The sequence below is a fragment of the Phaethon aethereus genome (genome assembly GCF_964289735.1).
Source record: "Phaethon aethereus genome assembly, chromosome: Z".
In the NCBI taxonomy this organism is placed as follows: domain Eukaryota; kingdom Metazoa; phylum Chordata; class Aves; order Phaethontiformes; family Phaethontidae; genus Phaethon; species Phaethon aethereus.
In genome coordinates, this window is record NC_138577.1 from 51,538,641 (window position 1) to 51,560,791 (window position 22,151).

The 22,151-nt window shown below is 45.2% G+C and overlaps 1 protein-coding gene across 1 annotated transcript; it reads right to left on the reverse strand.

Annotated features, from left to right (window-relative positions):
* Positions 1–7,020: 7,020 nt before the first annotated feature.
* LOC309415627 (tubulin polymerization-promoting protein family member 2-like) lies at positions 7,021–7,801 on the reverse strand (the record flags this gene model as incomplete). Its single annotated transcript, XM_082013218.1, has 3 exons — positions 7,021–7,203; positions 7,330–7,483; positions 7,632–7,801. 3 exons carry the CDS (start codon positions 7,799–7,801, stop codon positions 7,021–7,023), a joined length of 507 nt encoding a protein of 168 aa, XP_081869344.1.
* Between the last annotated feature and the right edge of the window lie 14,350 nt (positions 7,802–22,151).

Genomic DNA, 22,151 nt, shown 5'->3' on the forward strand with positions numbered 1-22,151 from the left:
GTGTAGCCCCAAAAGTAATTGTCACAGCATAGTTAAGGGGTAGCAAACTGCAGCATGGAGGAAGGGAGGCTGGTGGCAGTAACTCAGAGAAGAAGGAGCAGGTGTGAACATGTTAAACAGGTTTTTTGGTGAAGTAAAACACACTGTAATTACAGCTTTGGTTGGGGCTTAAATCTACAAGATCAAGATTTTTTTGGGAGTGTGGGAGGCCATACATCCATAAAGACCCACCCAAACTTCTTTAAAACCCCAGCACAATCTCTGCCTGCTTCAAACACTACGCCAAAAGGGCACTTCTAACCAGACCATGAAGAATACCCGTAGTTTTCACACCTGGAATTGTCACAGTTGGAATGGCAGGTTTGATCAAGTGTGTACCTGAGAGGGGCCGGTGCAGCGGAGTTGCGGGCTGCAGCAGCGGCATGGGGTGTCCCTCGCTGTCAGACTGGTGCACTTGTCCCAGCATTGCTGGCACTCTGCCTTCCACCCCGCGCCAGCACAGTGCGGAGGGACTCGTGCATCCGTCTGCTACTTGCTGTGAAGGAGAGTTCCATGTGAGGACAGATCGTCAATGATTTATGTCGTGAATGGTGAGTTGTGGATGATTAATGAAGACTTCCGAGACATGTCCCACACATGCATAGAAGGGAGTGAGGGTTGGCATCTGTGTTGAATAGTACGGGAGAACATTAGGCCAGCAATTGTAATTACCAGCCCTAAGTTTAGCAAGGACAGAAAGCCTGTAAGTCATGAAGAAAAAGAAGAAGGAAAAAAGGAGAAACAAAAATACACCATCTGATTCTTGACAGTGAAGAGAAACAGCAGCGAATAAAAGCACTATTGGACTTAAAGTGATCCCAGACACGGATGGAAAAGAGCCGCTTCAGGAATCAGTGTCACCGTTCCCCAGCAGTGTGCCCCAGGGCTACGCTTGCAGGCCTGGTGGTAGCAGGGAGTGGTTGTAGGGCTGATGGGCAAGACTCAACAGCCGAAGGCCTCCTGCAGCTGGGAGCTGAGACGCAAACGCCTTTACTGGGGCAGCCAGGCAACCTGTGAAGGTTTGCAGCTGGAAAAGGAGGGGAGTGATGAGGGTGGAGCATGCAGCAACACTATCAGAAATAGTGTGGCCAACAGGACTGGGGAAGTGATCGTCCCCCTGTGCTCGGCACTGGTGAGGCTGCACTTCTAATACAGTGCTCAGTTTTGGGCCCTTCACTGCACGGAACACCTTGAGGTGCTGGAGCATCTCCAGAGAAGAGCAATGAAGCTGGTGAAGTGTCTAGAGAACAAGTCTCATGAGGAGCAGCAGAGGGAACCGTGTAGATGTGGCTCTTAGGGACATGGTTTAGTGGTGGACTTGGTACTGTTAGAATAATTAATGGTGGTACTCAATGATCTTAAGCATCTTTTCCAACCTAAATGATTCTAGGATCCTACGACTATCAGAAAGACAAAGTGTGTAGGGAAAGAAGTTGTATCCTATTAGATCAATTAATAGCGCTAGAAAAAAGAGACAAACCTATGGCATACAGGTCTTCCCTCAGGTTTGTATTACACCATGGATCCCTGTGAAACAACAGTCAGAGTGATGTAGCACAAACCTGACAGAAAACAGCAATCCTCCAACTACCCAGAGCTCTCTGAAGCCAGGCTAGTATTGTGCATCAGTCTCCAAATGGGTATTTTTTCTTTGCTGTCATATATGTGCTAGCTGAGGTGAATACCCACTAGGTTCCTTGGCATATAATTAATTCTGCACTGAGTACAACCACTGCTTCCCTGCAGCAGTGGAGATGTGCACGTTCCTCCATAATGAGAGAAGCAGATGAAACAAGAGGCACCTGGGGAAAGAATTACACTGCTGTTTGTTAAAATTCATAACTTTGAATGTAAATAGCACCTGGATGACCAGTCCAGTATAAATGTGCACACAGATCATGACCTCCCCACGTCTGTCTGCCGTTACAAATGCCTTGAACTGCCAGGGTAAGAGCCTGTTAGGTCCAAGCCTTGCTGAACTGTAGCAAGGTGCTCGTGGAGAAGTCCCACTGCTATGCAAGTGCAGCTACAGCTGCCCACCCGGCACACCGTGTGGGACAGCCGGTTGGTAAGCTGAATGCCCGGCTCCCCATGCCTCTGTCATGTTAGGAATAAAACCTGCATAAAAAAAAAAAAGAAAAAAAGAAACAACTTTGCCAAGAAGTGTTCAATACCACAGAAAATAGCGTGAGCCATCAGTCCATGCCGCGGTGCGAGCGTTTCTTTGCATGTATACTCACTTGCCTGTTCTGCCGCATTGCCACCCACCAGCAGCTGCATTGATGTCAACATCTGTTCTTTCTTCTTCCTGCTTTCTTAAAGTGAAATTGTGCGGGTTTCAGCAACAGCAAAGAGTGCCAAGACTGTAACCGCATGCCTGAGTGGCAGAACAGGTAGCAGAGGCCATTTGTAGCTGTCTCTTGCACAGTTCAAAGGCTTTGCTTTAAAAATATTACACGCATGCACATGTACACACACATATGTAGTTTCTCATCAGTTTTTCCTACTTCTGTTCAATCACGCCCTGTCCTAGTGCCTCAGTTCTTACTACACAGCCACTGTGGCTCTATGTTCAGCTTTTGTTCTAATTTTATATGCAGATTTCATCAGTGTTATCAAATGATTTCTATTTGACTGGTGTATCAGGTCCCACCTCCAGTATCCTGAAGCAATGACCAGCTGGCAAAGAATTGCAAATGTTGGTCTTGAGTCTTATTTCTAGAAGATAGCAAGGAAACAGCATGGAAGGGAATGGCTGCAGGGGGCAGGGATATGTCAAGAGATGCACAAGAGAAACAAGTTCACTGCGCTTGCCAAAGAGCAGGACTTAGGGGTACTTTTTCCACTCTACTTTGGAGCAGTTGTAAAATCAATGTTTGGCTTGGTTTGATATTTCTGTTCCCAACAGATGCGTAATTTGGAGCCAACGTTTCCCTATTTTTCCACAGTAATGACACATCTTAGCTATAGCTGGGTATAAACACCTAGATTATCAATGTCATTTTGTTGCAGCAAGATTTCCACTGTTGCTGGTAAATCCCCCGGACTGGGCCATTTATATGTGTGCAGCTACATTTCTCTTCTGGCAGCTTCCATGGGCCTCATTCTTCTGACTACTATGCAAACACATGCTTAAATTACAACAGGAGCACCAGCAGCCAGCCCTTTCCCAAAGCCCTCACGCTCCCTCTGATGGTCAAAGGACAGTGCGGAGAAGTGATGCACAATAAACTTCAGCCATGGCCAAAAGGAAGGCTCCTAATTTCGCTCAGCATGGCTCATTTTCTAGATAATATGGCCTCTTTAAGAGATCAAATACAAAATGGTACAGATATTTAGTATCAGATAGCAGTGGTGTAACAGGACTCCACACACACACCTTGCACTGAGGAGCCACCTCAATTTTTGTAGGCTCCCAATGCACTAGAGAATAAACTCTTTTTTTTTTTTTTTTCCTTTTGCAAATGTGGTGTTGACTCTGTCATTGATACAAGCATGTCTTTGGCTATTTTAAAATCTTATATCCACTGGCATTACTGTTTTCCCAGGGGTATACAGTAATCAGGTACTATTTTTAAACTCCTCAGTCAGCCATGACTTCCTTTTTATCTGTGCACTCTGTAGCTGCCGTAGGGAGTGAGCATGGCATTCCTCATCTTTTTGTGGTTTCTACTTATAAGGAATAGGCAGGACAAGTAGTGATTCTTGTTGGTGCTGGAGTACTACACAAGTTAGATTACAGGATGAAGTACAGATTGAATCATGTCTCAGAAATTCACCCTCCAGTGTCACATTGTACCCGAGTTAATGCAAACCAGAACTCACACTACACAAGTACAAAGCTCTCAGTTTGTTCCCAAAGTTCCCACAGCTTTTTGCATGCCAGATATATATATTAAAAAAAAAAAAAGAAAAAAAAAAGAATCTAAACACATTCTTGTGTTTGCAGAACTGCATGTGGGCAATTTCTTGAGTCACTTAATTACAAGGAAGCTGAGGCCTGAACAAAGAAATGCACTCAAGGTTTGCTTGGTTTTTGAGGTCAGTTCTTGTCTTCCTTTCCCCCAAAATGAAAAGGTCCTGAGGTGTTTGAAGTGCAGCTGGAAGGAATGGAGACATCAGAGGCCACACCAAACCTGCACACTGATACAGCTGTGAGTCTGCTGGTACCTACATCTTTTGCTTGAAAACTGCAATTGTTTCGTGGTAGTACGCTGCTGGGCCCATGAAGATGGTATGCCTTGCTGCTTGGCCACCAAGCATCAGTAGGACCCTGATGATTACTACATGCGTTAATAAGCGTTTGGGGGTGAGGGAGTGTGGAAAATACTGAGACAACCTCAAACGTGTATCTTTGATATCAGACACTGTAACACACCCCCAGCTATGCTCCCCACACAGTATCATGTTGTGGGGAAGACATCAACCAGACTGTCATGCTGGGAAGACCTGGGGGCTATGACTTGCACACCAAAGCACAGAAGACTGTTAAAGAGCTGTGTCCAGCATGGGGCACCACCATACAGTCCTGCAGCCTCTCAGCCATGTTTTTGCATGCGCATCTCAAGAGAAACAGGATGAATAGAGCCACTTCAGGAACTAATAAGAGAAAGCATCAGGAATAGCACTCATAGCTCTGAATTAATATTTGTTGCAAATACCTAATGACAGTATTTAAATAAGGAATGCTATGCTACCAAAAGCAGAGCTATGTGAGAATCTTGTGTCATTGTTGTATTGAATGCATTAGCTTTTCTTTTTTGTACAACATCCTGTTGTTAACATCTCTTAATTTAGAGGTATTTTGCTTAAACTGTTGTACAGGACATGATGTACCAAGACAGCATTGCTGAGGACAGCCACCTTGAGTATGTGTTTTAAATATCTGACTTACACAAAAAATCAAAAAGCAGCATAAGGCCTATATTTTTTTAAATATATGCCAGTGCTGTTCTTTCCATTCCTACTGTCTTGGGCAAAGCAGCAGTCTTGAGGCTGAATTTTACGGTTTATTTTATTGCTAATTAACATAAACTTTAAATTATCAATTCTGGTATTGAGAAATAAAGACAAGCAATTAAACAAACACTTAGGGGAAATACATCAGCTTCCCTCCAGACACTTCTCCCGCCCTGGTCCTGGTTTCCCATCCCCTCTGTGCCTTCAAGGAGGCCATGGATGGCACAGGAGATTGGAGTCAGCCACTGTGGTTCCTCTTCTTTTGTTGGTCCTTGTTTCTCACTGCGGTGCTCTGGTGTGGCCTTCTCTACCAGCCACAGTTGCTCTAGACTCATACCTCCAGTGTCTTCTGTGCGCCTGCCACTGCTCAGGGGGTTTCTTTGCTCCAGCACTTGCTGGTGGCATCTCTTTGCTCCAGCCCTGGGGGCTGTGGGCCAGTACGGGGAGGGGAATGTCTGTGACCGCCTCCTCCCAGCTCAGCCCTGCAGTTCCCAGCTACCAAGACCCTGCCGGTTATGCCCAGTGCACCTGATCACTTTTCTGTAGGACTTTCTGCCACATATCCCAGAGTCACCAAACCACTTTACACACATGAGCTACCTAGGGGCACAATGGATCATTTTTAAAGTGGTTTAAAAGGTCATCGGTACATAAGGACAGCATAAGAGGGAGCGAGTGACTGAGGGGCATTTGTTAATTCCTAGATCCACCAACTGCTATGTTATCTGGGGTTAGGGCAGCAAGGAGGACATTCATGAGTGCTATGGGGCAAAGAACAATGTGCTCTGAGCAAGCGTTGTGCCTTGAGCAGCCATGTCATGGCCCATGATGAGGGCTTGTAGGACTGGAATAGCACAGCTAAGTAATTCTCCATAACGTCAGGGGAAACTGCCCCAAGGATGCTGTTTTAGTTATCCCTAAAAGCTCAGTTATGTTAAATCCAGGAGACTGAAAGTGCTCGGCAGGGAAGGCAGCCCTGGTGGGCTGAGAACCAGCCACATGCCCAAGGAGGTCCCCACAGCCTTTTGCTGCCCAGCAGTGTGTCCTGGATCACCAAAACTGGTGACACAGCCACCGATCCAGCAGTAGGGACACGTGACTTGCTAGTCCTATGAATGTGCTGAAATGCCAGGGGCAAAGAACAAGTGCACATGTAATTTTAGGTCTTGCCAGCACTAGAGGTCTCATAAGCAACCACAGCGGTGGGGCTGGGAGGCAGAAGGGGAAAGAGAGAGCAGATGGGAAAAGGACTGGGGTTCAGGCAGAACTTGCAAACCGTCCTCCCAAATACAGAGGGCCTGCTGCTCCACACTGGTCTTTCCTCCTTCCTGATCCCCTGCACCACAACTCTTTATTTGCTAACAAACTCTTCCCCAGCTGCCAGCATCCTGAAGCCTGGGGAAATAGTAATGAGTGACCATGCCATATGCTTGAGATGGTTTAACCTGGGGGAAGGGGAAAGCAAAAAGCAGGAACTGGTGTCACTGGTACCCCTTCCCTCTCCACAGTGTGGTACATGTTGCATCCTATGCCCTGTAAGAGCGCACTTCAAGGTGTGGTCCGGCACCACTGGTGGGCTGTCTGCCACCAGAAACTGTCAACTGAAATGTAACCCATTGTAGCTGTAGAAGAACATGCACACACTGCTCCCCAACCCAAAAAGCACAGCAAAGAGCATGTTGAAAGGGGAGAATAAAAATGTGTGCCTATTCAGACACTAACCAACTGTTCACTTGATTGGAAACGCAAAGCAGCTTGATGGCAGCGGACTAGCTGGCCCACAGAATTTCCCTCCAGAAGGTTGTCTTGCACTTGGATTTAACCTCACTACACTGCAATCAAAGTGTGGTTGGATGGGCAACCTGCACCGCTCTTCAGGGTCATCCAGTGCCCACCCCATGCATTCCCACCCTGATGGATTTGGGGTGTACAGACACAGAAGGCTGGTTGCATGAGATGTTTATTTGCCTCTCCTCCCATGTTATAGGAGAAAAGTCCTTGTTTTCTTAAGCAGTTTCAGTCCTAGTGTGTCTGATCGTATGTGCCAGCTCCCTTGTAGGCTCCAACGTAGCCACTGTTGTCCGCTAGATCCTGGCGGCCAGCAAGACCCTTCCCTTTGCCACTCTCATCAAAACGCTCTTTGTGGCTGCCGGTGTATTTGCTAGTGTCTGTCAACCTCTCGACCCCACCAACCTTCGTGGCTTTCTGCAAGAAAAAGGCCAGCAAGAGGCAGATAGCATTAGGAACAAGAACAGCACACATCCCTACAGCAGAGACAAATGGTCCCACAGCACCTCGAGGTGCACAGTGGGTGAGGAAACTCATACTCACTGTGGCGCCCACGCTGCTGGGCTCCTTCCCCTCGATGAGGCCATACACAGCCTGCAGCGCTTCCTCTGGCGATTTGCCTTTGAAGCGCTTTATGCAGAGCTCCTTCATGGCCTGCTGGAACTCAACAAAGGTGATGGTGCGAGCACCTTTGGTCCTGTGGTGACAGGAGAACAAGAGGAAAGTTACCTCATCGGTGGGTGGAAGTGGGATGGGAAGCCCCTCGCACAAGAGGCTGCCTGCTTCCTGCTGTTCCCTCCTCCCGCCCAGCTGTGCTGCCCACCGTGCCTCCCTGTGACACTCACTTGACTTTGTTGAATATGATGTCAACATCAGTGCTGGTCACAGCTTTCCCATCCATCACCCCACACTCTTTGCACATCTTGGAGAAGTTTTTCCCAGTCATGTCGTTGCCACTGGCAGATGTGTCACCGTATACTGCAAATTTATGGAAAGTGTTTTCTACCTCCGACATCTTGTTGCTGTGGAGAAAAGAAGTTATCAATCAGGGAAGGAGCTGAGGACCATCTGCAGCTGCTGGACACACAGTCATGTTCCACACACCTCATCTCTAGCAGGGCAAGGGGCACCACCCATAGGTATCTCTCCACCATGAGACAACCGTGACAACCACACAGGTATTGGCACAGAACACCCACGACCCAGGCAGGATCGGGGCAGGGCCGGGTTGGGACCCTGGGCAAGGCAAAGGAGGGGCTGGATATGTGGCTCTGGGGTGAATTAATGACTGCTGCGTGTGGAGGAATGAGGCATCCAAAGCTTCTGAAACTTTTTGAAATACAAGTTTCAGTTAAACAGTCTCAATAACAAATGCATTTGTAAGCTGACTTATGTTTTGCCTGTTGTTTCAAGGTGAAGAGTCGAGATTTGTCTTCCAGGCCCCAAATAAGTGCCTAAATATCACAGACCTCTTGCAAGTGGTCACCAAGGAGTTGTGCCCATCTTTCCCCATCACACTTCACCCCTTGAATTGCTCCCTGAATTAGGCTGTCTTCCTCCCACCACTGGTGAGTTTTCCAGTACTGATCAACTTAGACCATTGCAGCCAGGTATCAGGGATCTCACAGAACACAAAAGCCATTGCTCAGATTGTAAATCAGTCCACCATGACTTGAGCAGACCATCCCTGCCGCTTGTAAGATGCCCTCGAACCTTTTTGAAACACCCAACCTCTCCTACAGCCTCGTGCTTCCCTCAGGGGTTCTGGGTCTCAAGGTTGTTTGCAGGCTGCCGTTTAACATAAATCTTATGTGGATCTGCACCTCTCTCGAGCAAAAACCAGGCAGGCTTGTAGCAGGGAGGCTCTGCACTGAGAGCATGAAGGGCGTAGTGGGGGGCTCTGGGTGGCCTTACTGAGGGCCTCCCAGGACCCTTCCCTCCCCTCCCTGGGAGGTGTGCACCCAGCTCACCTGCTGGAGCCAGTGGTGATGGTGGTGGCGATGGTGATGGTGCTGGCACGGTCCCTGCTGTCCTGGAGGCAGTGAGCACTCTAAGCCACCCCTTGTGCCTCGCTGGCCAGTTGTCACCTTAGCAACCATGCATGTCATAGTCGGGGGGGACAACCCTGTGCCACTGCAGACATGATGTTCCAAACACCTCAAGGGCGGTTATTGGACCTTTAGCCCACTGTGGGACAAAAAAACCCAAATACTGTACCCTCTTCACCTAACACAAGCATCACACACTGGAGGTGTCATCCATCCGGGTACGGGTGCTCCAAAGGGAGGGGTTGTTTATCCCTATAACCAGTAAATGCAGCCAGTCCTTGCTCCTCCTTCCCTGAGGAGCTGATCTGCTGCCAACGCGCTCATGTCCTGGCTAGGGGATGTGCCCGCATGCCTCTGGGGTCACCAGGAAATCAGTAACTCCAAAAGGCGGGGTGGGGTGGGAAGGCGGAGAAACGCAACACACATCACCTGTGAAAAAGCTTTGAGAAACACAGTTTTCCACTCATAAGCTAACAAAGTTAGCCTGGGGTGTTCAGGCCAGCAAAAAGGCTCGGTTCACACCCTGGCAGTCGTACCATGTTTGTTGGGGCATGGTGATAACGCAGTTAAAAAAGGCGTTTCCTCTTTGTGGCCCAGGTAAGATTAAATTAATGTGCCTTCATTGGTTGATTTATTTGTTTTCCTTAAGCTACGCTTAGCAATGTGGAACCATGTATAAATGCATCTTCTTTCAGAAATGGTTTATTCTTGCCGCTAATTAACTTAAAGGCATGTGCTTCCCTGCCTTGCTGTTGGTCGCACAGCGGGGTGAGCTTGGCCAAGCTCTACCCATTCTGGGAGGAAAACCTCACAGATACGTGAGGCCGCGTTCTCACTGCCCCTGCACTTCTGCACGGCTTTCGGCCTTCCTGTTGGGCTGACCGTAATTCTTCACCAATTCCATTGCCACCCAAAGAAACTTGTTTGCCCCCTTGGGCAGGTCTGTCAGTCTTGAGAGGCCTCTGCGGGGGGTGGTCCGGGCAAGGGTGAAATGGCAAAAAAGCGCCCGGTGCCACCTCCCGCCGCTGCTGGGGCGCGTGGCCTGGCATCCCGCCCCGCCGGGGCAACAGCAGTGGCGCAGGCCTGGCACAGCCGTGCAACGCGCTGGTTCTGCAGAGCCGCTCGCTGCTGGTGAGCCGGGGCAGAGGCTGAGGCCACTGACGTCAGCCTCAGACCAACGACTGGCAGCAGCGCTCTCTCTGCCTTCCCGGCAAGTGCTGGTCACCCCAAGGAACTGTTTCCTCTTTCCCGGTCACAGGCGGCCTGTAATGGGGCTGCCCCAGCAGGAACGCCAGTCCTCCTGCCGGCGCACGCCAAGCAGGGGAGAAATGAGGCACTAGATGCCATCACAGGAATGATGATGTGCGGGGCAGGCGTGCATGCTGTTGGTGGGGATTTCTCTTACAATTCTGGAAAGGTGTCTCTTTTCTGTGGCAGGCTGTATTTTTGAAACTGAACATTTTTCTCCCTTTTAGTTACAGCATGTGACTTGTGTTTTTAATTGAGAAATACATACCTGGCTTTACATGGTCAGGTGGAGCTGAAGGACCCAGAAAGAAGGCAATATGCCAGGTGCCAATAAATTTCAACGTCTGAGGTTCGCTTCTTTTTTTTTTTGGCCTGTAACTGAAAACCGCTTCAGATCGGTTCTGAGGTGCCAGCAGAAAAAAACAAATACATTTCCAGTCCTAACAGTCTCTATGTGATGACTAAACCAAAACGTCACTTCCCTAAAAGCTCTCAGGGCAATGTTCCCCAGCCATAAACTCAACAAAGTTGTAAACAAAAACAGCTCAACCCAGCCAAGTTTCCAAACCTGCAGAGATTGCCAGGGAAGGTGTGGCACACGCCTGTGGGTCTGGATGTCCCGAATGTATGGTCTCATCCAGCCCTCGTCTGACCCAAAGGACAAAGCCCCCTCTCCAGCTATGCACCTCACAGGTAGAGAGAGCATGCAAGAAGCTCACCAGAGGTCACTAATGTTTAACAAAAAAAAAAAGAACTATGTTATTTCCATCCTTGTGTTCCAGTTCTTGAGGGGAGAAAATAAAAAATGCCAGGCACACACACACAGAGGCATGGTTGGTCAGAGATTCGTACTAGCCAACACGCCATATTAAGAAAAAGGTGAATGGTCAGATTGTTGATGTTCTGAAATTTCCTGCCTTCTCTACACTCATACGTCTCTAGCAGATCTCTATTCCTGTTGCCAGCTGCAAGATTTTTTAACAGGAATTTTTCCTGTATATCCACCTCCCTGATAAAAACATGAAAAGGCATTGGGCCTAACACCAAAAGTTCCAGATTTCCCCCACAGACACCTCTAAGGAAAAGCATCTCCTGTGATCCATCAGTTTGCTGTTGCTAAATTCATTTAACCTGGAAGACGGGGCTTTAAAGAGCCGCTCTCTAGAATGATAGCACGTAACTGACAGATCACCCAGCAAAATTGGTTTAATATGTTCCAGACGTATTGCTTCAGTGAAGTTAATAGAGAGATTAATCTGAATCACTATGCTTATGGTCTTCGCTCTTCAATTCTGTCATGGCTACATGCCAAATTTTTTCTGCTTTCAACTTCAAGGCTTTCAACAAAGGCAGGCCAAGAGAGTACAAAATTTGGTCCCAAGTAACTAGTTAAGTATTTGAAGCTGTTGCCAGCCTTTTATGAGCTCAGTTTAAAATTATATTTAGGGAGGTTTGAAGCATCTTAGATAAGACAGATGCTGAAGAAATAGAGGAATATCATCGGGGAAAAAAAAAAAAAGAGAAAAAAAAAGAAAAAAGGAGTATCCTACTGAAATAATACAAATAACATATAAGCAGACATGCACACACGCTGTTTCCCTGTTCCCAAAGCAAATGCTATTAAGAAATTCTCCAATTATGAAAGAATATGCTAAGTTGTTTAAATCTTAAATCTGCAGTTCTAGGGAAGTGATTTATTCTGTATCAGTAAAATGCTTACTTGCAAAACAGAGACTGGAATTCAGAGTTCTGTTGAAATACTTACATAAATCTACAGGAAAGCTGGAAGACAGCTTTGATACCATCTTCATGGAATCAGCATTATTTATTTAAGGAAAAATGGTATTTTGAAGAGACTAAAAAGGAAAAAAAAAAGAAGTTAGGGCATCTGTAATACTGAAGTAATCCAAACTAGCTCTGCAGAATAGCAGAAATCCAGGAGAAAAGATCAATGTCTGAAACTCTTTTGTAGTCAAGAAGCATATTAACTTCTGCTGTTATGAATAAATGAATTCTAAATTATTCTTTGTCTGCTAGATTTTGTGAACTATTACCATAATCACATAAACCTCCTTTTTTTTCACATAAAGCTATGTATAGCATAAGACTTCCCTTTCAGTGCCATGATCAGAGAAACTGTTTGAATGAAGACATTAAAGCAGTGAGATTCCAATTACCGTGTGAAACACTCTAAATCTGTCAAAATGAGCTGCTTGGATTACTGCTGGACCCAGAAAACCCTAAACGATGGAGATGAAGGTGAATAGAAACTCAGATATGGAGCTTGTACCCATTCCACAAGCCCCCCTCCTTTTGATCCCAGAGCACGTCCTTTTGCAGCCAAATTGTCCCTTTCCTGGTCTTTGATGGTCTTAGATGAAGAACAAAGTTTTTTTAAAAACAAGATTCAAGTAGGAGAATGTAATGCACAAGTTTGAAAGGCAGTGACTTTTGCTGTCTTGCTGAACAAATATAATCTGTCTGATGCAATGTATGGGGAAAGAGGAGGAAAGAGAGCAATGCGTTGAAAGAGAGCAATGCGTTGGTGCCTGGGCTTAAAAGAGAAGTTTTACAGGATAGCTGAAAGAACAAGAACTTTGCATTGAGAAATTTGAAGCTACTTGTCAGAAATTAACATAAAGCTAAAGAGACCAGACATGCAGCTGTTCTGTGTAAAAATATTTTATGGGATTTCTTTTCAATATCTTCAGTTCTTCAGTACATCTTTTATTTATGTCAGGCATGCACACATACACAATCAGGAAACCGTTTATGGACATGTAGATCAAACTGTTGTTCAAAGGAGTAAATTAGGACAAGTTTAATAATCCTGCACTGAAGTGACCTTTTCTATGCCTCAATCTAGCCCAAGTGAACTCAAGGGTGTTGTCCTTTACTTGAAAACCCACATGTGGAAATCTAACGTGGAAAACTGTGTTTCTGCATCGTCCTCAGGTCTCTGGCAAGCTGCAGACCCCACAGTGAGCCCACAGAAGTAAATCAAGAAATTATCCACCCTTACCCCTGTGCTGAACTACTGACCTTACTGAGTAGATCCCTCTAGTAAAAATGGATAATTACAAAAAAAACCCCACATATTCCCTCTCTATCTATGGAAATCACCTGCCTCTCATTTCAGAGGCCAAGCACAAGAAGAGTTGACGATTTCACTTTTGACCTGTGATCAGTCTGAATCAGCATCTGTCCAGGAAATCTGCTGTATTGGGACACCCACAGGACAGTCCTTCTCATGGGGATTTGTCTACGGTGTGTGACGTTTTGCAGTCAATGCAATGGGAAATGCCCCGTCCTCTCTGATCCAGGCTCTCTGCATGGCTGTCTGTGCTGGTGCAGGAGGAGCTGAGATGTTCCCCAGCAGTGATGGTGTAGATGACACAGGACAGGCACCAAAGCCCACGGCACTGATGCCCAGGAATCACATGGGAAAATGCTAGCCACAACCTGGGGCAGGTTGCCACTGTGGCTACTGACCCTTGCCTCCCTTGGCTGCCCCAGATGTGACATTCTGCAGCTCCTGTGGCTGCTTTGGCCACAGCAAGGCTGAGGAGGATGTAAACTGAGCCCAAAACTTGGGCTGTGTAGAGCTGCCATGCAGGGATGAAGATTATAGTGGGCACGAAGCAGCATCAGACTGCATTTCTTTCCTGCAGTATTGCCTTAATAGAACCCCCACACACACTGTGCATCTTTATGTGTTTAGAGGGGGCTGAGGCAGAAATGAAACAATAACCGGTTCTCACTACCCTCCCTTCAAATTCTGAGTACTTACACATCTTTCATTTTTTGTCAGTGCTGCTACTAGTCTACCTAGTAGTCATGCTGCAGGTCTGATAGCTCATGGACGCACAAAGCAAGACCATGTTCAGTGCTTGGTACAGACATATGGTAAATATAACCTGTGTCAACATTGTCCTTCAGAGCTTTGTACAGTTCCTTATGGTATACAAATGTTATTCTATAGTTTAACTTCAATGTTCTCCTCAAGCTCTGTGTAGGAGGACATGGACTGAAAAAGGTGCAGAGAGAGATGAACTGAAGGTTAAGCCAGCTCTCTTAGCAAATTTCAGCCACAGCTTTCTTCTCTCCTTCAGTGCCTTTTGGATCACAGTGTTGGCTGGAACTGATTTTAGCAGGAGAGCTGATAAATTTTGCTCCCCAGCACCATTCCCACATGAGGGCTCCAGCTCAGCCCTGTCTTGATTATTGGTCTTCCCATGCCTCATTCCTTCGCTTTTCTCTTTAGTCAGTAAAATCAGTGTGAAATCTTCTGATGGGCTAGATGCACCTCATGATCTTGACTTCTATGAAGTTTGTTGCTTTAAATTGAGCAGTTTTACACAATGTTGGCTTATTCTCATGAAAATTTGTGAGCATTTTTTCCCCACAGTTGGCACAGTTTCTTTCAAGAATCATCTCAATATCAGGGGGGGGAAAAAAAAGAGAGACGAAAAAGCCTTTTAAAGATATCAACCGCAGAGGAAAATAAAATGGTAGGCATAGTTAATGTACTATCATCAAAGCATAAAACTTAATTTTAGGGACACTACAGCTGTATTTTGAAGCTATTGTTTGTTATAGGAATATTGGAAGAACAACCATCTTCTCTCAGATTAATTCATCTAGGACAAATATGTGTTTCCCTTGGCCAGAAGTCCTGCTTTCCTATTACATTGGGGGTTTCTTGGCATAAGAGAGCAGACTATGGCTCATGGTATTGCATGAAAATGCTGGAGTACTAAGCAGGTGTGACACTTTGCTGAACCTCACCCAGGACTTACAAAAAAAAATCTTAGATAAATGCTTTTACAACACTCTAGCTAACTCACTAGGAAATATGGCATTTAACAATTACATTATTAAAATTGATTACTAACATATTAAGAAGGTAATTTTTAGATATATTGAAAAGTTCATGTTCATATATATAACATTTCTATATGATAATATGAGTCATATTCATTGCCAGTGTAACACTTACTGATTCCGCTGAAGCTATATTAGGAACTCCTTTTGCTCCTGAAGTCTGTTTCCCTCTTCTGTATTAACTACATTATATCATCTCCCTCCACAGCCAAAATTGCATTTACCTCAACCTTGATTTTATGCAATTACCTAGGAATAAATGATCTTGTTTTGTCTTCTTTCAACAAGTTGAGCCTTTTGTGCACTGTTCCAAAAACATCCTTCTGCCTGAAGAAGTCTCTTGGCAGTTCTTCAACTCTGATCTAGAAGTCTATCTGAAAAGGTCCAGATCCTTTGTATGTACTTACTGTACAAACACAATTATTGCTGCTTATTTTTTTCCACAATATGTCAAAGCATTCTTGGGGGTGGAGGTACAGGAAATATTAAGTTAAAGCATTTTTTAGGGCTAATATACTTGCATATAAAAAGCAAATGTATCATACATATTTTAAAAATATATGTATATGTATGTATGTCAGATCACATTTTAGATGCTTGTGAGAAACATACCTCTAGATATCTACTGTAACTTAAGCTCCTACATTTTTTCAATCCTTATAGACAGGTATTTGCAAGCCATCAGTTCAGACCGACAGAAAACTCAGATGCTGACGTGCATCAAGTAGGACAAGCAGACTTCCTCATCACTTATCACTTAACACCTTTATGAACAAATTTAATGAGTGTCTTGAGATATTCTCATTTATACCATAGCTGATGTTGGCCCATCATTTTCCTATGATAGTTGATGTCTTCTGTCCTTTTCCGACCAGCTGCACAGGCCTGTTTCAACCAGAGAATGCTATTTCAAGCTTTTAAAAATGAGTTTCAAGCAAAAGAAGAAAAAAATATTGATAACTAACTACCAGTGTTATTTTTGTGCCTTGTTTTATCAAATACCAATATTCTTCAACATCAGTCCATGAAGGCATAGCTTACCTGGTATTTAAAAGCACATACTTGACCTTATTTGCTGAGATACTAAGCAATAAAATGGGCGATTTCACAAACTGCAGTCTTAGTATTACACTGTTCTTACACTATACTTTTACCTTCTCTTCTACCTTGACTTCCATAAAAGCAAAAAAATCACTTATAGAACATACCCCAGCTAAAAGCCCTGAGCACAACCAGGCTTAAACAACACAGGAGGATTTACATTATGTTTTAGAGCTTCCTGCTTGATTGCTTAGTTTTTCTGCATCCTGTTTAGTAAATAAAATTGTTGTGTCAACAGCAGGTTGTAAAGTCTAAGAGCAGATGTAAGGATGGTCTAGGACACCAGACTTCTAAAGATACAGACCTGTTCCTATTCTGATCTATCAATGAAAAAATAAAATACTTATGTTTTTATTGCTACTAAGGAAATTGACAACCTATTTCAAAACACACTGCAGCTTGCAGAGGAAGACGCTGTTTTTTCTTCACTGTCAGGCAATGATTCAGACTTCTAACATCTTGGTGAAGGCAAAGAGCAAAGAGAGGGAGCTGAGCATTCTCCCCCTTAAACACCTCTGCAGGGAAGCATTGTGTTGGCTAGCACACAGATACACACTTATGTTGCCTTTCTGAGTGTCTAGTGTTGACAAGAAAAGAATTTCAGTTTTGACTGAATTAACACCTTCCAGGCATATCAAAAGCAGGGATTAATTTGGTGGATTTGTTGGGGACAGCCCTGTGCTCCATCCTGGGGCAGAGGGTGCTCCTTAAACACTAAAGAGCCAAGAAACCAACCAGGCCTTCTCATTTTTCTGGTTATGGTCTGATAGGTGTTCCCAAAACCTGCACTGTCTAGCACTAAGTAGGCATACAGCAAATCTAGAAATGGCAAAAGAAAGGTAGTGGCTATCTACAGCCTTGTGCACCCACCTGAATCCTCCTGCTGTTGCTCACTAAATATTTCAATGGCCAGGTCTCAGGAGCGGAGCTGTCTTTTTGCTGCATGTTTACAGGATTTTGAAAATGCAGATCGAATCCAAGTTAGGACCTATAGGTACTGCTGCAATAAAACTGATGGATATTACTGATATCCTAGCAGTGAGGGACTCACCTAGCTAGACCAGGACCTGGAAACAGCCCTTTGTACCTCTCTAACCTGGATGGAGGCTAGCAAGAAAGTTTATTTAGTACTAGATGCTGCTGCTCCATGGCACAGACAAATTCCACTCCACCTGGCATCTCTGATTTTCACATCAGTGTTGGGTGCTGACACAGACCGGTGGGATTACTGTTTTTGTGTGCTTCCATGCTCTTGTGGCAGGCTGAGAAATGATAGCCCCTCACTCTGTCCTCACAGTGCGAAATGATGAAACTCATCACCACAAGATGCTTTGTGTAACAGAAACATAGAGGTTCAAAAAGCAATTAGGAAAAGCCAGGGAGGAAAGGTCCTTAAAATGGCCACTGAAGATAGAGAGGCAACAACCTCCAGCATGGCAAGTCTCTGAGGCTAGCTGGTAGCCAGGGAGTTTTATGCCGGAGGATGATCTAGGAGCACATGCTTGTTCTAGTCTAAGCACACTCCAGAGACAGGACTTGTGAGCGGATGAACTCTTCTTCTGATTCTATATGGTTATTTTCATACTGGCAGTCAATCTAGTTTTCCTGCTTTCCAGACCTAGGGACACATTAACCTATTGTATTTTCTACCAGTTCTCATTCTTCCACCTTTGGCCTACAGTGTTTCTCCTAGAAAATGGAAAAATCTGCTGTGGTTGGAGATTCTTCTACAACAAATAAATAAACAAACAAACTGCCAATGCACCACGAAATACTGCTTCTTTCAGGCTGGTAAGGTTGTAAAAGCCATGTGCTGCTGCAGACGGGAGCCAGAGCAGCTCATACTTGCAACCACACTGAATGGGATTACCAGAGTCCTGGGCACCAGGAACTGAGAGAGGACAACTCATGAAAAGCAGGAGGGTGCCAGTGCTCGTTTTCCACTGTCTGACAGCTTGTAAAATAACTTACATTTGACGTAAGCAGCAGTGACATTTTCCAGCCTGCATCAGAAGAGCTGACACCTGTTTTGCACACTCTGCATTACTCAAGCAGTACAAGCCACTGGAGGCAGAGACTTGGGGCCACACGTGGGGCTGCAACGTATTTGAACTTCCCAGGGGGAATAGCTTAGTTTACTCTGCCTGGAAGTCAGGCAGCACAGGCTTTGTCACGTGCAGTGGCCCAGAAGAAGTCCTGGGGCCGCTGGTCTGCGCTGGTGTCACCTTGCTGATGATGGCACCAGGTTACTGCTTCTCTGGGTGTGGTGCCTGGCCCACTTTCATGGCTCATAAAAAATCATGGCTCATCCCATAAAACCAGGAGGAAGGACAAGGGGGGGCAGAGCTGGTTTTCAGCCAGGTCTGAAACCCACTGAAGAAAACAGAAGACCTCTTCTGGCTAAGGACATTTTTTTTTCAAAAGCAGCATTCTTGCATGATTTCACTGACCGATCCACATGGGACTGTTTTGTGGAATTGGGATAACTTGTGGCATGATTTTTATGGTACGATTTTCTGAAAAACATATGTATGCAGTGGTCAGTAGCAGTTACCAGCTTCAAATTCTGCAACAACATAGCTCTGCTCCCAGCAAGGCTGGGAAGGGCCACGGGTGGGAAGCATATAACACTGGAAAGAGAAAGCAGCGTTAAGAAGACCAACAGCAGTCTTGACACTAACGACGCCTCTGAGCATGTGGGCTCCTCTCCATCTCGTGTTGTGCAATGCAAAACGCTCTGCTTCCTTCATGCTTCTTTGCGGGGGTCAGATCCCCAGCAGGTGTAAATCAGCTTCCCGGCACTGTGGTCACTGGACTCTGCCAGTTGACACCAGCTGAGGGTTTGGCTGTAGGTCCTTATTTTCCTGAAGCCACAGCAACACTCCTGAAATGTGTGAGAAGCCTTAAGTCCTGCTGCATTCCTTCTCCCATCCCTCCTGGCAGCAAAGTAGGTGCCAGCCATCTGTTAGAAAGTCATGTCAGTTTTTAAAAGCACGACTGTAAAAGGACAGGGAAAACTCACCCGTATCTCTTCCCCTTCTCGTTCTCGCACAGAGGCACCTCACTGCCCCATGGCTGGACACAAGCCACAGCCCCAGCGGGATGTTTCCACATACCCAGTGAAGCGGAACAATCCCATCGCTGTCAGGCCAGCGCCAATGCACAATATTTTACGCAACTATTTTTGTGGTGGGATCAAACGGCTTGGTATCTGGGACATCTGCCGGAAGCAAGACACCCTTTGTGGGAGTCTACACAACTCAGCTGGCCTCACACTGCCGGTTGCTGAAGCCACAGCCTGGGACTGCTTTTCAGGTCTGGTTAAGGGCAGAAACAAAAAATAAAACCCAGCTTGCTTCAAACTGATATCAATCATGCTTGGCGTTACCATGTTAGGTATGCCTTGTGCAAAACCAAGAACCTGCGACATCTCCCTGCACGGCTCCCCGCTTCCCCAAATCCTATTTTAGAGTGAGGACCCAGAGTGAATGCATGGTTGTGGCAGGACCTCACCACCTGCCACCTCTAATTATAGGGGAGTCCTGGTCTGTATTAGCAGAAAAACATCCCCCCCTTTCACACACATTCACTCTCACTCTCATCGAATACAACCGTTCAACCGCTAACTTCAGGCACTGGTTCCTTCAAGGCAATAGGATATAAATATAGACCTTGGTGGCCCCAAAGTCTCTCTTTTTTTTTTTTCCCCCCCTCCTTCACTTTAACCGATATATTATTTCCATAGCTGATTTTTAAGGTCAACTTTTTTAAATGAAATCCAATACTTAGGGCCATTTGCTATCTTAAACCCAGGTACTCATCCTGTTAAACCAGAATCTGTCAGTAGCAACAGGTGCTCCAGGTACCAAGGCTGGGTGATCGAATAGTAGAAGGTTTTTTAGACTGACCCACTCAACCTTTGCTGAGAGAAATAAAACTTGTCATGGCCTAACCTCTCTTCTGCTTGCAGCAAAAACACTTGCCACTTGTGCCTGCAGTGAGATAAAACACACAGATGTTTTGTATTCAGAAGTAATGCTGTTTGAGGCTATGAGAAGGTAGCATGACCCTCTCAAGGGTCAAGATTTATAAGTCTTCCTGAGGCCTTCTTGCTTTATCTGTGGCAAATATTCAAAACAAAGTCAGAGAACTACCTGCGTAAGAGCTCCAGCCCTGGCCTGGAGAATTACTTACCTGTGGGCATATTCCCACATATGAATGCATATACACATTAAAGAGAGAATAACCCTCAAATTCTACTCTGGAGTTTGTAAAATTCTTCAGGAAAAAGCATCTTAATGTCTCCATGCAAAGCAATTTTTTTGGAGAATGTGTCTTACCTTTTTAACATCACAGGGGGACATGATGGTCCCTTTGGCTTCATGATCTTAAAGGTCTTTTCCAACCTAAATGATTCTATGATTTTATGACTCAACAGAAGCTTGGCTTCAAACAACATGACTGAAGGGCAGAGTGAAATGTGTGGTTTACCTTCCATGGAAAGAAGCACCCTTCCATCTCTTTCCTTGCTCATCTGCTGAGTAAGGATTTGCATAGTCTGCAAATCAGCCAGGCTGAGGGATGAAGACCATCCAGATGATCATATGGTTAATACCCTCCCTATGATCCAATCCATATAGTTTGTGGCTGAGGAGATGGCTTACTGGCCTCTGAGGATCTTCACCTCAAGCGTACCATGTCTTTCTTCGTCAGGATGGCAGCATGAGATTTGTTTGTTCTCTGCCAGACTCCAAATCCAAAACTGCATTCTTTGCTCTGAACTACGTTTTACTGAAGTGTGGTTTAACGAGGTCATATGCTATTTCAGATATGTAACAAACAAAATGTAGCTGGAAAATCAAAGAAAACTAAAAACGGCTTATTACACTCAAATACCCAAGAATTATATGCAAGTCCTCCATAATACGCAGTTAAGAAAATAGGAGAGGGCAGGCAGAAACCTCAAGGAAACATGAATCACAGGGAAACGAGAGGGGAGGATGGCAGGAATCTGGAAGAGACTTCAAGAGGCCATCCACTCTTTTTCTTAGGGTAAAAACACTATCATCTCTGTCATTCCCTACAAATGCTTGTCTTATCTTAGACGAGGTAAGACAAACATCAAACACAAGTAATGGGGATTCCACATCCTCTCCAGGCAATTAGTCCCAGAGCTTCACTATCTCTGTTTTTAATACCTTGCCTAAGTGTTTCTTCCCTTACTTTGGGTCTGTTTCTTCATGTCATATCCACCAGGGACAAGAAAATGAGTAGGAATCAATTTAGAGAAATTACACTGTATTTTGAAGAAGGGATGGCAAATGTTTTTTCTTTACAAGTTCATCATAATTTGTCCTGGCTTACAACTATGGACTGTTTTTCTTATCTTTTTCATTTTTTAGGGCCAAATTCATTTCCACGTGCTCATTGCTGGAAAAATGATCTGCTGCAGAAAACCCACCAGTAACTAAATCCCTGCAAAGAGATCGCAAAGATGTGGAGATGGGCAGGAATACTGAAATCTTTCCTGAACCAATTTAATAGTATTAGAGGTCTGGATCAGCAAGACCTGCAGACCTGCTGGGGTCTTCAGTCCTGACACCTAGAAAGGTAGGAGCAGATTTTATATTCTTACCTGTAAGAATATATGCTGAAGTTTTTAGATGGGTTCTGGTTTGGCCAGATAGTTCCTCTCAGGCAATAGGAGTTTTACCATTGATGTAATTTGAGAGCTTGTAATAATTAGTAAGGAATAGAGTCTTTCTGAGTGCAGGCTGCAGCATCATTGTGTTGCATTGCCAGAAAGAAACCGGTTCCTAATGCAGCACAGAGTTTGCAAAAGTAATGTTTTTGAGAGTGGTGTCCTATTCCCATGGAAGGCTATATTCAGCGTGGATGGCCATATTCAGCTTGTCCCACATTACCCACACAAACACACATTTGCAGAAGCCAAAGGGCAGATCCGCTGCAAGGAATGAGTTGCCGTAGCTTCACTGACTTCTGCTGGGTAGCAGTGATTTCCATAAATTGAGTGCCTTGTCCCCAAACATCTATATACTTAGTTTCCTTCTGTGTTTACAGAAA